Genomic DNA, 17977 nt, shown 5'->3' with positions numbered 1-17977 from the left:
CCCCCATCATCATGCAAAATCTGTTGGGTGAATCTTCTTCCACATGTCAAAACATTTGACGAATGTTTATTTTGCATTGCCAAGCAAGCTTTTTCGCTCATTGATTCTCTTTTCTTTTGTTGCAACCATAACCATCAGGAGGCAGGGGTACTTGGAGATACTAGACACTCTAATTTTCAACAATATTGAGATTGGGCTACATGGAGACATAATTTTTTTAATATACTTTAGTGATTTCCAAAAATTATCATGATGCAGAACTTCGAAAACAAGAAAAGTGAATCAGCCACACAAGAAAAATAAATAGTATAGGCAATTTGTCTTAAGACCATTACAATGAGAAGAAGTTAGCCGTACAATTCTGTATGTCCCTCTCAATAAGTCTACACTGGCGGTAGATCTGATCACTACAACTTTACATGGTTTTTGGACTCATCTAAAATATCAATATGAAACATCATGCAGGCTTATTTTATTTATTTGCCTACTTTTTTTGCCTTTTAATACATTTTACCCTAAGTTTTATAGTGAGAGACATCAATTTATGGTCAAGAAAATTTGGAGACAGCAGCCAAAATAACCTTGTGCAATGGGAAGCTTCCAGAGACATTTTGTTCCCAAGACACATCTCAAGGGGTGGTAGACAAGTCTCTAGGTAACCATGTTTGCAACCTCCTAAGTACTTCCATGCCATGTAAATTCATATACATTTCTTCCTTGGTAGAATCTGATAACTACTTTACTGCTGCAGTAGCATCTACTTGTAAATTGTTGCTTCATGATGGTTCTCTACGAATCCAATTTTTTCCATCTCGGCTCTACACTCCTCTTCCATGTTCATTAACTCATCTCCTTCTGCATCTTTATTAATATTTTGTATAGCACCTCCTTTTTCTCAAATGCAAAGTTTATTTCAAGCTCAACTCTATATGCACAATGAACTCAAGCAGCATTTCCTTGTGTTCTTCGCTTTCGTTCTCATTCCTCCTTAATCAAGGATTTCTCCTCTTCTTTACAACCAGCTACCATAGGTCCAATGTCTGCAACTTCCACTTCTTCAAGCTCCTCAAGGTACTCTTTCACATTGTTCCCTTTCTTTACATTTTGTTCTCATACATTTACCAACGACCTTCTATCCCCCAAAGGGTATGATGTCGCTTCTACTATAGTCTTTTCTTTTGCTGCAAACTCATTCTCTTTTTCTACATGTACATCCCATGCCACATGCTTTTTCTCTTTAAGAAATCAGAAATCAGCACTCAATGATTCACCTCCTTGTGGAGCTTGTCTTCTGGTGGTTTCGCAACATCTTCACACCATGTTCTCCTCTATTATTGTTTAGTTATCTCTCCCATAGAAAATTCACTTTTGTCTCTAGAAAAAACCTATCGTATTCTTGACAATTTATCCTCACTCTTTAATATATATTGGAAGGCCTCCTCGGTAATTTTCAGCCTCATCGTGTTCAACTCATCTCAGATATTCAACCTCTAACCAATGATATATCTGGCCAACTTCTCATGATCCAACTCCATGATTCACCTTGTTGCGGAGCTTGTCTTCTAGTAGTTTCTTCAACACCTTCACATTACTTCTCTATTATTGTTTAGTTATCTCTCCCATAAAAAAATCACTTGTCTCTAGCTAAAACCTGTTCTCTTCTTGACAATTTCTCCTCACTCTTTAATATATATTGGTAGGCCTCCTCAATAGATTGCAGCCTCGCCATGTTCAACTCATCCTAGATATTTAACCTCAAGCCATTAATATATCTAGCCTACTTCTCATGATCCATATCCCAATGGCCCAACCTAATGGAGAATTTGTAAAAATCTCCAATGGTTCCTTTTACACTCAACTCCCTTTTCCACAAGTTCTAAAATTTGTGCAACAACTAAAGCTAATAATAAGCTGGTATGAATTTAGCCTATTCTAGTCACCATCCTCTCCCATCAAGTAATTCTCTCTTTTGCCACTTCTTTTCCTTTAAAACTACACCTCTTTCCACCAAAGTGCAGCACATGCCTTAAACCTAGTTTGTGTCACTCACACTTTCCTTTGATCTACTATTTCGTCATACTGAAAAAATTCCTCCATTTGTATCATCCAATCTATCAACTTTTCAAGGTCTAGAATTCCAAAGAAGTGTGGTAGTTCCACGTAGGTACCTTTAAGAAGCTTGGACATAACCCTAATAATTTTCTTCTCCCTACATACATTTATTTACAAGCATCTCCCTCTTCTTGTCCCACTATTTTCGATCCTTCTTCACACTATTTACTCTCTCACATTCATGGCCTCTTCCTCCAACTTCCTCAAGGGCTACTATTGAGGAGCCTCAACATCGCTCCTCAAAGGTCTACTACTACTTTGTAATTTTTGTAAAATTTTTTATTATGTAATCAGGTTGGCCCTTTTCAAGAGGCTGCGCAACATTGGTATTTCCAAGACTCTCTTGACTGTCATCATGAGACTCCACGAGACAGTGATTGGTCGCATTAAGACCCCTCGTGGGGTTTGTGGCTTCATTTGGAGTAGCATCGAGGTGAAGCAAGGTTGTTCACCATCCCCTACCTTGTTCGGGTTGTATATTGATGAGTTAGAGGATTTCTACAAGACCACTTGCTCCTAAAGGATGTTATTTGCGTCAAGTTTTGATTTCTATTTTTCTCTTTGTCGATGATGTGGTCCTCGTTGGCCTCCTCTCCTAAGGATCTGCAACGCTACATGATGGCCTTGCTTCTTAATGTGACTCTTGGCAGCCGATGCTTAACCTAGGGAGGACCAAGGTGATGGTCTTCAACAATCTGAAGACCTCCCACATCCACTTCTTCTTATTGAGTTGCAAGGTGGAGATCTTCTCTACGTACACTTACTTAGGTGTCAAGTTTTTGAGCACTCGCTTTACATGCATCTAACCCTTCAACCTAGTATCAACAAAGGTTATGGTTCTTTGGCCCTTCTGGAGATCTTCTCTACGTACACTTACTTAGGTGTCAAGTTTTTGGGCACTCGCTTTACATGCATCCAACCCTTCAACCTAGTATCAACAAAGGTTATGGTTCTTTGGCCCTTCTAGAGAGTGTGTTTTCAGCACCTCTTTTAGGACACCACATCAAGATGACTCTTCTTGACACTCTGATTAGACCAACAGTATTTTATGGCTCGATTGTTTAGGGGCTTTCTCAACTTGGGTCAGATTGGGCCTCAATAGAGCAAGTGCGTTCCCTTCTTCTTCAACGCATCACCAAATGCAAGCAACACACTCCTCAAAATACTGTCCTTGCTAATTGTATTTTTAAAGGCTAGTGGATCACTTCCCCCTCAAATATTGATATGGGAATTATGGAAAGATAGAAACAAAAGAATTTTTAAAGGTAATAAGCGAACCAATGATCAATTAACTATTAATTTAGAAGCACTAGTAATTGAAAATCTCAATAGTAAAACCTCTCGAACACATAGTAATCCTAAAATGTCTTCATGGGGTGAGAAAATAAGATGAAATAGCTAGGTTTGAAAATCCCTCCCTTCTATGGCCAAGTTAGTATTAATCGGATAGACAAAAGGAAACTTTGTATATGGGTGCCACCTAAACTTGCTATTTTTCCAGTTTGAAATTTGAAACTTGTTGATTTCTTCTTCAATCTTATCTCTTCTTGTATGTTGATCTTCATTTTCTTAGGGCCCTTCTCTGCTTGGGTCAGATTGGGCCTCGATGGAGTGAGTGCAGTACCTTCTTCTTCGATGCATCAACAAATGTAAGCAACACAATCCTCACAATATTGTCCTTGTTAAGTTTAGTGCATGTCCTTTAAGACTTGGCACTATTTTTGACCTGGTTTGGCACTATCTTCGACCGATAGTTTGCGCAAATTCAATCGCAAAATAGGTAGACCAGCCACTGTGTATGAGACCAAGTCTCTCCTACCTTTAAAGGAAAGCTCCCCCTCCTCACCGTTCCTTGGATCAAGAAGTCGAGAGATTTTGTAAGGGGTGTTACCAATATTCTTTCGTCTTAGCTTTCAGGAAAGAATCCACTTACCAGTAGAGTGAGTAATGGGCAAGATTAAATCTCTAAACTACACTTCTATCTGATAGTTGGAAACAAGGATACTAATAAACCAACACCAAACTACATTTTAGGAGGATTTGGTAGTTTCCAGATGTAAGGTTCCAAGAGACCATTCCATGGTTTCAGTTTTAGGATGACAGGGTGTGTTTTCTAGTTTCTAAGAGCATCCCTAGATTATAGGGAAGGGACTACTAGTTGAACCATCTCGTCCGGTATCAGTCACAGACAGGTGACATGGTCAGTTTTATGTTTATTTGGTAGGTTTGGGCTTTCAGAGGCAAAGTGGGGAATATTTTAATATATCTAAATATTTCTTAAGTTAGCATTTAAATAATTTACAATAAAGCTATTTATATAGTCATTTTGAAGCAATAAGGGGAATATGACTTCGTTTGGTCAGATGTGCTCTTGTCTTATAGGTCGTTGGAAAGGTCTTGAATTATTATAACTATTTTCACTATCTGGAGATTGTTTTGGCACTTTGAGTTATGACCTATGTTCCTTGGGGACGCGTACCCGGCCTAAAAACAGGAATTTTAAAAACGGGGACGTCTCAAGGATGGAGGGACAGGCATGGGACGTCCCCCAACCGTCCCCAAAAAAGGAAAATTACCAGGGGACATCTCCGAAACTTGGGGATGGATGGAAAAAAAGGGGGACGGTTGGCTGTCCTTGGTACGGAAAGGGGACGCTTAGACGTCCCCCAACCATAGCGAGTACGGCCAGCCGTCCCCAATTTGTTTTTAAAATTTTTTTTATGCAAAAAAATAAAAAGTGAATATTAAAAATTAATTTAGGCTCCTTACTAGGTCGTCGACGTGGGCCCTACCCCTCCAAATGCAGTAGAGGCAGAATAGGAGCAGCAATCTACTTCATTTTTCTATGTTATGTTTTTTATGTTGAACGTGAACATGATTATGATACATTGATGCTTATTACTTTATGGCAGCCCTCTAGCCTTTGGGCGTATAGCTTTAGGCATATTTAGATTTACATTTTCAGATTTATCATGTTTATCATTATGATATTGTTCACTGATATTGATATGCATTTTGACAATTGAATATTGAAATCGGATACTATTTCCTAGATGGCATTCAAATGTTGTATGATATGGTTCTATAATGTTTAAAAGACATGCTTTGTGCTTAGTTTCATATGAATGACATGTATATTTGCAAATTTCAATGTATATTTTAAAATTTCCCTATATATATAGTCATTCCCATTTTCCGTTCCTCCCCACCCCCCCCCCCCCCCGGGTCTCCAAAATTGCCATCCCGAAAACCCATCTCGCTATCCCCCACCGTCATTGTACCGGAAACTCGAGGGAACATAGGTTATGACATTTTAATAAAGTAAAGTTTTTCCTATAGTTTGGATGCCTTTAATTGGGAAAATGTTATTTTACTATAAAGTGCAAAATGGGAGCAGTTATAAGGAGATAAAGACCTAATTGTGGAGTATCTTTTGACATTTGAAACTTGTGAGATTGGAAATTGCTCTAGTGGAGCGATTCAGAGGCTTGGGACGAAAACCCGAAGTCTGGAGTGTTGGGATGCAAACCTCAACAAGGGTATGGTGATTCAATATTGGAGTTGGAAGGAACTATTCTCTGTGGCAAGGATCGACAATCTTCATAGCACCATTTATTAGAAGGAAACATCACATTCAACTAGGCAGTCAGCCTATTCCAGCTTGGGTGTTTCTTCCAAAGGGAGCTTGGGCTTGTATTATGGGCATCATTCCTTATTAGCAGCCACGTTTTGCAGTTTGGAGATCATATAGGGGTTTGTGACAGCAAGCTCTCCATCTTTTGTGTTTGTAAAACCCTTCTACAGCTGGCATTAGGTTCATTGTAGATAGCAGCAAATCCATTTGATACATTTATTTCTTTGACTACAAAAATCTGAATATTATGCCTGGTTTGATTTGAATCATTTCTAGATTGTTAAGTGTTTTCAATATATGAATGTTGCTCATCATTCTTAGTTTGAAGTTATTTGTTATTTGTCATTTACTTGCATGTATCTTCAAAAACACCTAAAAACTGGAAAATGAGAAAAAACCAAAAAGAAAGAATTCTATAAAGTCTATTCAGAGGTACAAAATTCTGGTCAAAGTCTCAAATTTTGAAACAAACATCAATTTCCAAGATCACCGGGATTGTGGATCTTTCAGATAGGATGTTTCTATTCTTTGACGAAGTTCTAACATATCTTGAAGAGTCTACAACATGAAGATGAAAGCATATTCCAATGAGATTGGATCCATGAAAATTTTGTGATTTCAGTTACAATGACAGATCCATGAGAGATGAGTGTTTGAAGTATGGATTAGATACTTATTGAACACTTTGGAAGGCTGGAAATGTTTAGGACAACTTGTATTTTGGGCAAAAATGGCCAAAATCAGATCTAAGATGGTGAATTGCAAGTGGGCAAAATGAGGCTTTTGCTTTGGGTGACCAAGAATGCAAGTTGGAAGCATATGGATATGTGCAAAACAAGAGTTTGGGTGCTTTAAAATATGAGTTTTCACCCAAATCGGGTTCTCTTGATGTCATTTCATGTGGTAAAAACTCCTCATTTTACATGATGTAAAACATGCAATTGGGTTCATAGAGTACAATTAATGGGAAAGTGGAAAATGAATGAGTTTGGGAAATGGATTAAGTATGGGAGATGGAAACATGGAAATGCACTTGAATTCTTGGGTGAAAAACTTCAACTTTTCTCCAAAAACAAACTAAAAACAAACAAGAAAGAAAAACTAATAACAAAAGAAAAACTTAACTCTTGCTTTTGACTCAAACATGACAAACTTCAAGATATCCCTTTACATGCAATTTCGTTTTTGGAGTTTGGAAGAGTTTTAACATTTGCAAATGAGAGGATTTCAAACTTACTTAAATACATGGGTTGTATTTGAACAAATGGACAAAAACGAACCAAAGAATGCAATATTGTAGCAAAATAAGAAAGAAATACAAGCAAAGTTGAATCCTTCTACTTACTTGGAGCTCAATGAGCCAAAAATGGAGGAAAGAGAAGTTTAGATAAACAAGTCTTCTCCAAAATCGGGTTCTCCAAGTGCAAATGATTGCAACAACTAAGAGCCTTTGACAAATTCAAACTTTGCAAATCGTGATCTCCAAGGTCAAATGCATGGGCATTTTTGCTCATAGATGCCAAAATGTGATCCCCAAACTCCATTTCATGCAAAACATTTTGGCAAAATACATGTTCTTAGGCATTTTGGAGAAAAGCATGCCCTAGAAATGCTTATACATGAGGCGGTTTTTCATAAAATGATGAAAAACGTGGACTAGAAATGCAAATACATGCATTCAAATGCCAAAACATGACCTCCAAATGCAAACGCATGGGCTAGAAATGTCTTTTTTTGGGCATTTTTGATGAAAACGCACCCTTTGGCTGCCTTTGCATGTAACGTTTTCGCATGTAGTGAGGAAAAATGCCTTTTGAATGACGTTTATATGCATCCAAGAAGCAAATTGCACTCTTGGGATGCATTTATGTGTTTTATTTTCTCCTCAAACTCCAACGTTTTTAACATAAAGGCAAAATCGAACCCTTGGAGTGCAAACACATGTTTTTATTGCATGCAAAATGATTTTAAAGTGCAAATCGCACTCTTGATGAACCATTACATGTAATGCCCAGCATGTAGTTGAAGATATATACCTTTGAAATACGAATGCATGTCGCGTTTTAGCATATAAGATGCAAATCTCACCATGAGACCTCATCACATATTTAAAATGACATAGAAAAGACATGTTTTAGTGCAAATCACACTCTAGGAGGCCATTTGCATGTGACGCCTTGGCTGGAAATGTCTTTTTACATGCAAATCGGACTCTAGACATGCAAATGCGTGTTTTATTTTTTGTCTTTTCATTTGTCTAAGTCAAACATTTCCCTTCAAGTGCATAATTCTCGTGCATTTGCATGTTTTATATTTGGCCTCAAGTGCAAATCACACCCTCCAAGTGCATTTCCATGTGTTGAAAATATGCTTTGACTTTATATGCATTTTGGTTGAACAAGGTAAATTTCACTCTCTAGATGCATTTGCATGTTTTAGTCATTTGTGTTTACATGCAAGAGGTAAATCTCATTCTCTAGATGCAATTGCATGTAACATATTTTAAAAAGGGCATGTTATTGAGTTGCACAACTTAAACTTCCTATTAAGCACATGTCTAGTTGATTTTTGAGTAGATATCACTTTAAATGGGTCAAATAGAATATTCACACATATATAGTTTACACATTGTGTAAATATTTATTTAAAAGCAACATTTTACTTAGATGTTTTAAATAAAACAGTAAATCAGACTGTATAGTGCACTATAGTCACTTAAGTGAAAAATCAAAAAGCAACTCAACATGAAATTATAACATAAAGTGCACTATATCCACTTAAATCACTTAAGTGATAAAGTAACTAAAAAACATAACATAAAGTCATTTTAAGTTATATTTTTTAGAAAATGACTATCAACATTAGAAAATTGTTGGCAATATGGCAAAGTAAGATAAGTTGGTATAATGATGGAGTTGTCATTTACGGCAACATATATATTATGTGAAGAAGGCACTATGTACAGATGAAGTCTCCACAGTTAGACATAGAAAATTCTGTAAGAATCAAATAGTTATCTAGTAGAGCAGAGACAGTTTTGATGTGTACGGATGCCAAAGACATTATTAGCACATGCGCAGTTAGGTACAGATAGTACAAAGTATAAGGATGATGTATGTAAGTGCACAAGTCAGTACGGAACAAGTTATGAATTAAACATCAGTAAAGAAAATGAATAGGACAGAACAGAGTAATGTGAATTATGGATTAAGGAATTATTTTGGTCACGAAATAATTACTTAACTAATTAGGGATGACATCCTAGATGTTAACCCTAATAGGGCAAGAATTAATTTTGTACTCTACCAAGCGTGTAAAAGCTTGAAGGTCGATGATTGGACAAATTTTGTAAAATGTAAAGGTGTAAAGGAAAGATTGTATTATGCGAAGTAGTGTGCATGGCATATGATATATGCAAACTCATATGCGAATTATATTGATGCGAATTCTAATATATGATCAGAGGTATGCGAAGAGCAGCAAAGGAAAGATCAAATGTTGAAGATATCAGCATAGCAAAGAGGTTTTTATATCTATCTCTTTTGTATAAAGGAACTATATCATATAATTGCATGGTTGGACAGTGGGCTCATCTTGCATACATCTTGTAATTCTATATATCAACTCCTGACAGGGTTGGAACAACTCCTAACAGGTTTGAGGCTTTTAACAGTGCCTAGTCCTCTAACAAGGACCGAGACACTATATGTATGTAATAGACTCCTAACAGAGTCAAGATCCTGAACAGGATACTTTTGTTTAGTGGATCATCTTGTGGGTACCATCCCTAACGGGGTTTTCCCTTGGTCAAGGTTTTCCTAGTTAACAAAATATGGTTTTATGAGTTCTCTTTGTGTATGGTTACTTCTATTATTTAGCATTGTTAATTTACTTTCATATGTATGTTTTTTTTTTTAATCGATTAGAGGCCGAAGCCAAGATTAATTATTATGCATCATTATTAATTATTATTTTATTAAGCACGGGTAGATTCGAACCCAAGACCTCTTCAATAAGAGGCTCACAATTTACCGTTGTGTTGTAGGCTCTTGCCTACTTTCATATGTATGTTATAAAGTAATTAACAATATCCAATTTTGGGCAAAAGTTTGTAGAATACTAATTCACCCCCTCCTCTCAGTATTCTCTATTTCTATATAACATTCATATTGTAAATATGTGATTGAGCTTGGAGAGTCCACTTTTTGGGCACTTAAATAGTCATATCTTCTGACTAATAAGTACGATTAAGCCCTAAGATATACCAAATCGAAGGGAAAACCGAAAACAAGAGATTGAACGTATCAAAAAGATTAAAGCAAACTAAAACAAACACTCAAAAGTGCAAACAAGGACTTTGAAGGCCTCAAAAATCAAGCATATGCTAACAAAATGAAAAAACGAAAAGGACTTGATGAAGCCTTCCATAAAAGGATTCACTATGCGAATCGGGAACGACTGGTTGATCAATGTTGGCCAATTAAATAGTGAATTATTTTAAAGAAATACAAAACTTAGATGAAAAAGTTTCATACTCTTACCTATGTTTTGTGGTGACAAAATGCAAGACAACAGAGACCACACCTGACCAACTCATCACTTCACCAAGCATTTGCTTGGTCCGACCTATTGGCCATACTAGATCAGTGAGACAGTGCAAGAATTCCACTCAGCAGATGTCTTCTTCGTTGTTGATGTTATAGCTTCTTTCAGATAAAGATTGGATGATAATAATTTGTATATAGCTTACTTAGACTTCAATATATCTTGCTTATATTGATGCATATATTAAACAATAGAATACAAATTACCATCATCCAATATTTCTGATCATGATATCCAAGTATATCCTCGATCTGCATCTGCAGATTCTTCATTATTATTTCCATGTTCTCCTTATATATAATGATCAAGTCATGATCACAAGATTGGGTTATATGCAGATTTAATTCTGATTATTGACCTTGTATGATCGGTGACTAGTGTAGAGATTTTTTTAATAAACAAATGACTAAACACTGATTGGCAGTCGGGTTTACTTAGTTGCCAAATGAAGAGACATGTATTGTGTGGACATGTCTCTACATTGTGGAGACACATCCACCCAATACATGGCCTCTCATAAGCATATTTATTCTCAAACCTGATCAGGCAAAAGTGCATAGAAATCGATTAATGCTCTACCTCATCTAGAGTTCTGCGATCAGACTTTAATATTTAGTATTTATAAATATTCAATCGAATTCACATACAATTGAAATATACCAAGACCAATATATTCTGATCATAATCTGCAAACAATAAGACAGAGAGTAGTAATCATAGAATTCTGGTAGAAAAGACATCTGATTCATCTAAATCTGATATAAATTTTATTTACACTCACAACCGTCTTCTACTTCCAGAGTTCATCTGAAACGGTGTGGGGTCCCTTCTCACCCTAGGGCCTATCGTTCGCTTCTAGATTTTTTCTTGGTTGCTAAGAGTAGCTAGAGGGTTGTTCCTCATTGTTTTTTGTTTGTTTTTTGTTATTTTGTATCAGAGCAAGGAATTAGATCCCTTTAGGAGAAGAAGGTTTATGTGGTGTGGTTGTTGTTTTGACAAGATGCCACCAAAACAATGGGCTAGGGAGAACCAAAAACTTAGAGAGACTTTGGAGGTAGAAAAAAGAGAAAGGAGGGAGCAGGAAGCTACAAGGGAGTGAGAGATGAGACAGTTGAGGAGGGATAACACTACTTTGATGGCAAGACTGGAAGCCTTGGAAAGTGAGGCTAGGAGAGAGCAAGAGGAAAATGAAGGATAAGGTGAAGTAAGAGTTGCTGCTGAAAGTCAGAATGAAGGCAATGAAGAAGAACCCATAGATGTTGAGACTGCTAAAGAAAGATGCTGAGAGTACTAAAGGCAGTACAAGGAGGAGGCAACAAAGGGCATATCGATCTACCTATCTATCAGGGTAAGATGGATAGTGAAAAAGTTTTAGGATGGTTGGATGCATTGGATAATTATTTTGAATTTGAAGATACAGATGAAGAGAAGAAAGTGAAGTTTGCCAAAACAAAACTTAAGGGGACAACATTGACATGGTGTTCTACTGCTCAGACAGACAGAACGGCAAGGGGCATGGCTAAGGTTACTACTTCGGGTAGGATTGAGGCCATGCTAAAAGAGCAATTTCTTCCTTCAGATTTTGGCATACAAACAAAGAGGATGAGGCAAAACCTAAGGCAGAAAGACATGGATATCATGTCTTATACTGAACAATTCCATAGGCTTAGTATCAGAGGAGGCTTAGAGGATGAAAAGGAGAAGATAGCAAGGTATCTCAATGGTTTGAGGTACAACCTACAAGATGAGATAGGGTTAAGTGTTCCATAGACCCTAGGTAAGTGTTTTCAACTAGCCATCAGGGCTGAAGAGAAGGTGAAGAGGAAGCAAGAGAGACATGGAAGCAGTGGTAGAGGAGGCACAAACAGGGGTAGACGCAGAAGACCTACTCAAGAAAATCAGAGTGATAAAGACAAAGGCAAGGAGATCATGCAAGAGTGGAGAGGAGGATACAAAGGTGGAGGTAAATTTGGAGCAGGTTGAGGGACACTCACCGGTAGATGCTTCAATTGTAATGAGATAGGGCATCCTTCTTTTAAATGTCCAAAGTTGGAGCAGCAGAATAGGAACAATGAAAGAAGAGTGAACTTAGTGCAAGAAGATGAGATGAAAGAAGAAGAAGGCATTTCACTGGCATATCCAGTTCTCGATGGAGAGGCACTCATGTTTAGAAGAGGTCCATTGCAGAAACCAGCACAACCAAAGTATCAATTTACAGATCTCAGTGTTTAAGCCAAGGTAAACTTTGTAAGTTGATCATTGATTCTGGCTCACATGACAATTTGGTATCTTATGAGATGGTTACTAAGTTAAAATTGAAGAAATTTCCTCATACTAAGCCATACAATGCAACTTGAGTCAATAATGAACCAAACATTTTAGTCCGAGAACAAGCATGTGCAGAATTCGCTATAGGGGAATATTCTGATAAGTTTTACGTGATGTGTACCAATGACATGTATTTGAGGAAAACTTTACATAATGGGTACACAAATGGTTATGTCATGCATAAAGATAGCAGGAAGTTTGTACTTACCCCTTTGCACGAGAATAATGTAAATGATTTTACTTTTAGTATCATATGTTTTGGTAATGAGTGTGTTAATATGCAGGTTACTTTGAAGGGAACAACAACATTTGACCAGGGAAATGAAGGGAATACAGCAAGAAGACAGGTCTGATGACAAGAAAAAGGTAAAGGCAGCATTAAGATCTGATCAGTATTCCATGGATCAGAAGGTATCTAGGGACCATTGCATGTCCTAGTGGCATACAGGTTCAAGGCAGGGATCATCCTTCGTGGTTACAAGAATGGCAGGGTCAGTTGAGCCAGTTGAGCCCGCCAATGGTAGACAAAGGAGTAGAACAGAAGGCAGCATATGACAGTCATAAACATAAACAAGTTTTTGTTTGGAGTCGAGTGCAGGTAACAGGAGGAAGAAGACTCCAGTAGAAGAGTTGTTATTGCAACAGAAGCGCACTGGAAGATCAGAGCCATCAAGGAGGATGCATGGTATGAAGTCAAGGCCCCTTATCTCTTGGGAAAAGAGATCTTTTTTGAGGGGAGTATGGTGCAGGAGCACCTGTTGGACCAGTTACAACCTTGAAGGCACCAAGGAATGCAAATGATAGAACAGGGTCACTAAGACCTAATTATGATGTACTAAGGCCTATTTAGCATTTTTTTGTAAAAAAATTGATGTAATGATTAAAGACCTAATGGTACTGATAAGGACCATAGGACCGAAGATGCCAAATGTGTCTAGATGGAGTACTTAGGATTAGGAACATTAATAAGGTCCAAAACAATGCATTTGTATTGGTTTTGAGGGCTTAGAAGCTCAATCGCTAGGAGTTTCAAATTTGAAAATTCAAATTATGACAGCTAGTTAATTGGCAGGTTTAAATATATTTGGTTGTTTCGGTTAATGCAATGCCTCATTTGTGTTGGTTTTGAGAGCTTAGAAGCTCATTTGCTAGGAGTTCCAAATTTGAAAATTCAAATTATGACGGCTAGTTAGTTGGCAGGCTTAACCATATTTGGTTGTTTTGGTTAATGCAACGCCTCCAACAGATCAGAATCAGTTGGAGAAGGTTGCGGAAGAGTCTATAAAGCCTTGAGAAGGCCTGGATGTGAAGGGTGTGAAGGTATTGTACGGAGGTTTAGTCTGCAACATAAATAAAGTTCTGGTTCCCGAGTTTTTCATTTTTATTTTTACTCCTCCTTTAAGTTCTTAACACTTGATATCTTGGAAAGGATTTAGGATCATTTTCATATGTTTTCATGCATTTCTAAAACAGTTTGAGATCTTAAGAAATCCATTTTATAACCCTAAATTTGACTGCACTGTGACAGGGCAGCAAAACCCTTGATTTTGAGAGTCTTGATATATTTTTGATTCATTCCTCCTTTTGTTCCTACTGCTTCTTGAGGAATGAACCACCTTCTGTATCGATATTGCATTACTAACAACTGTTTTTGCATATTTGACTGGAAAGAGGATGATCACCATGACTTTGGCATTGTGAAAGGGTTTAATTTGATGCTACAGGTATAGCAGCAAGAGAAGTAGCCTAAGGAAAAGGTGTTTTTATGGTGAGTTGTGATTGGCCAAGTCCAAGACATGGTGTAACAACTCTGGTCGAGGTCTTGAAGTGAGTTCTGGCCAAAGATCCGAGAAGCCCTAGTTGTAGAGCCTGGATGGTGAGGGTTTGTCAAATAACCTACCTAGAGAGCGAGTCTATGCAAACAAGTGTCAAAATCCTTGGTTTGGTGACAGGTTAAAACTGTGCAAGAAGTTAGAAGTCCTGATTCAAAGTTTGGAGACTAGTTGCTTTGAAAAAGTGGCCTAATTAGGCCTAAAACAGAGACAAGTTACCTGATTTCATACTGACAATCCAAAGGAAGGGCATCCGGTTTTCAGGTATGTTAAAAGACTCCCAAAAGCGGATCTGAAAGTCTGATTTATTTGTGTGGTGTTTTGGAAGGTTTGGATGAAAAGTGGGCAAACAGGGTTAGGAGACGTAATTAGTGAATAGGGCTAGTTAACTATTTGAAGTTGGATTTGGGAGTATAAATTGTACTTGGGGGTTTGAATCATGTTTAAACAAGCTTGTCTAAGACCAAATAAACATTTTTAAGTGTGGAGACAAGTGGTTATAGGGTGGATCAAGTTTTAAATACTTGGAGGGCTTGAGTGCTTTGAAAGCCGATAGAAATCCTATGGGTTTAACAACTTGGCGAGTCCATTTTGGGATTGTGTCTTAGGCCGTCTTTGCTCTGCATCACATCGCCAAGTTGATCATTCACACTAGTGCAATTCCACTTGGCCAGACACTGTTTGTTTGTGTGGCAGCATGGTCCTTGGTTTTTTAGAAAGGTTTGACTGATCCTGGCCACGTCATCTTGCTTTTTGACTCCGCATCTGCTATCATCTCCAAAAGCCCAATTTAATTGCGCTTATATAGACTACCACTAATTCTGAGATATTCTAGACCTATTAAAAATCTGATTAATCTGGTGAGGGATTTCTTGAAAGTCGATGCAGAGATGGCAGACTCATAAAGCAAGTTTGTGAGGATGTGTGTCACTTTGTGAAGTTCAAAGGATTGCTAGAGAGGTGTTTTAAATGCAGCATGGTTTATCACAAAATTATGGGGGGTTCTGTAAAATTGTCTTCGGATCTTCATTTTATAAGCCTCAAGAAATGGTCGAAAAAATCAAGTCCTAGGCAAAGAATTCATATGGCAAAACCGCAGAATTTTTTTGGGGCAAACCACACATCCAAGCCCTTTGCGCCAACATGTGAACAGTAGGCTGGAATCCCACCTGCATCCCCTGAGGTCCTATACAATGAACCAAATCCTGAGCACTCCACTCCCATGCTGGTTCCTCCTAAGGAAGCTCCATCTCATACAGATCAATGTTTTGACAAAGAAGATGCATTTTAGGATTGTGAGGAGCATTTATTTGAGGATGAAGATAAGTAGCTCCAGGCTCTTACAAAGGAACAGGAATTAAAGATGATGGACAGTAGGCGTCAATCCCACACATCCAAGCCCTTTGCACCAACATGTGAACAGTAGGCTGGAATCCCACCCATGCCTGCCCCCTCAGGTCCTCCACGATGAACCAAATTCTGAGCACTCCACCCTTATGTAGGTTCCTCCTAAAGAAGCTCCATCTCGTGCAGATCAATGTTTTGACAAAGAAGATGCATTTCAGCATTGTAAGGAAGATGATGAAATTCCTAGTAAATGAAGATGCTCTGGTTACATTACCTGAATGAACAACTACCTCCCAGACAGCAAAATAACTAAACAAAACTTTGGTACTTCAGGCAAGCAGAAAGAAAGAAAAATAGAAGAATAAAATTTTCAAATGTAAGCTCAAGGTGCAGTTGATGATGGTGTGCAATGACCAATGGATACTCTCCTCAGTAGAAGCAGGCAAAAGCTCCTCTCGAAACATGTGTGAGGTAATTCAGTTCAGACTTCAGCATAGGTTTCACATTTTCTTCAGTTTTGATTGGAAGTATAGGGCAGTTCAGTTTCTCATACTCTTTGGAATCTTTTAGATTCTTCTGTGTTAGGTGCTATATTCTCTTACAAAACTTTCTTTCTTTTTTACTTTAATAGTTTGTGAGAGGGCCTTAATCCCTTCCTTTACTGACAAAACAAAAATCATGAAAAAACAAAAAAACTATATCCAATGGTTTAAGCCCAGGTGGGAAAACGTGCGTGCCTTTCAAACAAGAAGAAATGTAGAGAGAAGCATGCAAATCCCCAAGGGACATCGATAATGTCTTAAAATTCCACAAAATACAACATTCCCCTTGCTGGGTGTGCCGTAAACAATGACTGAAATTCTGCATTGAAGTTAGATGAAATACACTTTCAACTCGCTGCGTGCGGCATACCCAATGAAGAAGCGTAAAAGTGGGAAGAGGATTTGACAGAAATTTCTACAGCTCACCAATAGAACCACGGATCCTACGAGATTTTGACAGAATTTTCTACAGTTCGCCCACAGAACAACAGGTCCTTATTTTGATGGTCCTAATTCCTAGGAATTTCGTCTTTACAATAAAATTCCTTTACGAAAGAAAAAAATTACTACTCTTTCTGTCCTCCTCTACTATAAATTGTATTTGGAAAAATTTCGTGCTCACTACAATATTTCGTTTAAAGTCATGATCTAACACAATCCCAAGAGAGCAAAAAATAATTGTATCTGCTAAAATCTCTATGAAACTCGAGGCATAAATAAACAAATATATAAATTGCAAATGCTCTGTAACCAGCAAATCGGATATCACCATCAATCTCTACTGCATTCGGAATTTCTTCACAATAAATCTCCATTGCAAAAGAAACAATTATGTTCACTTAAAATCAAGCTTACCATTACAGCGATAATAGATCCTCGACTTATCCGCAAGGAGAACACCTGGAATGACTTTCCCAGGCAGAAGAAATCCGGCAAAATATAAATACATGAAGTATACCAAAAGTATTCCCACCTGCATTTAAAAAGCATACATATAGTAATATCTGCATGTTATTTTCAGGATTCCAAACGCACCTTGAGGTGATAACAATAAAACCGGGAGAGATGTCTTACCGCGTTCCAGGAAGGAAATGCCAGCGAAGGGGAAACCCGCAGAGCTGCCATTAGAGAGCTTTTGTGGATCTCCATTTTAAAACTTTCAAATAAGTTCAGTTCAGCGTTGAGCTTTGCTTTGCTTTCTACGTTTTAAGACAACTCGCTCACGTTCCCCGTGACCGGTTTTGTTTTTCAGATGGGTTTTTCCTCCTCTTTTTAAACGGTATTTTTTCTTAAATTAAACTAGTGTCCATAGTCCAGGGTGGAATTTCCCTTGTGTCTCATTGAAAACTTATGACCGTTTGATCATTTGAATTCTATTATTTTGAAATAATAAGAAAAATTAAACTATAAAATATATTTAACTTATGATATATATATTTTAAATTTGAATATTTGTGTCCATTTTATAATCATACATATAAAATATTAAAAAATATGGACTTGATAAGTAGGAGATCACAATTTGACTAGCTGTGGAAATCATCTCCTACTTATCAATTGATGAGCTTAAGGGGCTT

At 37.5% G+C, this 17977-nt stretch overlaps 1 protein-coding gene across 1 annotated transcript in view; it reads right to left on the bottom strand.

Annotated features, from left to right (window-relative positions):
- The window catches only part of FK (Ergosterol biosynthesis ERG4/ERG24 family), a 110967-nt gene extending 93323 nt beyond the window's left edge, over window positions 1-17644 (bottom strand). Inside the window, exons 1-2 of the mRNA XM_089830197.1 lie at window positions 17475-17644; window positions 17256-17373 (exon numbers count right to left, since the gene is read on the bottom strand). Of these exons, the coding sequence (XP_089686323.1) occupies window positions 17256-17373; window positions 17475-17549 (193 nt within the window). The 5' untranslated portion in view covers window positions 17550-17644. The remainder of the gene's footprint in view (window positions 1-17255; window positions 17374-17474) is intronic.
- Window positions 17645-17977: the final 333 nt, after the last annotated feature.

The sequence above is a fragment of the Cupressus sempervirens genome, chromosome 5 (genome assembly GCF_028749045.1).
Source record: "Cupressus sempervirens isolate cs-2001-9-10 chromosome 5, ASM2874904v1, whole genome shotgun sequence".
Taxonomy (NCBI): Eukaryota; Viridiplantae; Streptophyta; class Pinopsida; order Cupressales; family Cupressaceae; genus Cupressus; species Cupressus sempervirens.
Note: the sequence above shows the minus strand (reverse complement) of the source record. Positions and strands in the feature narration are given on the sequence as shown.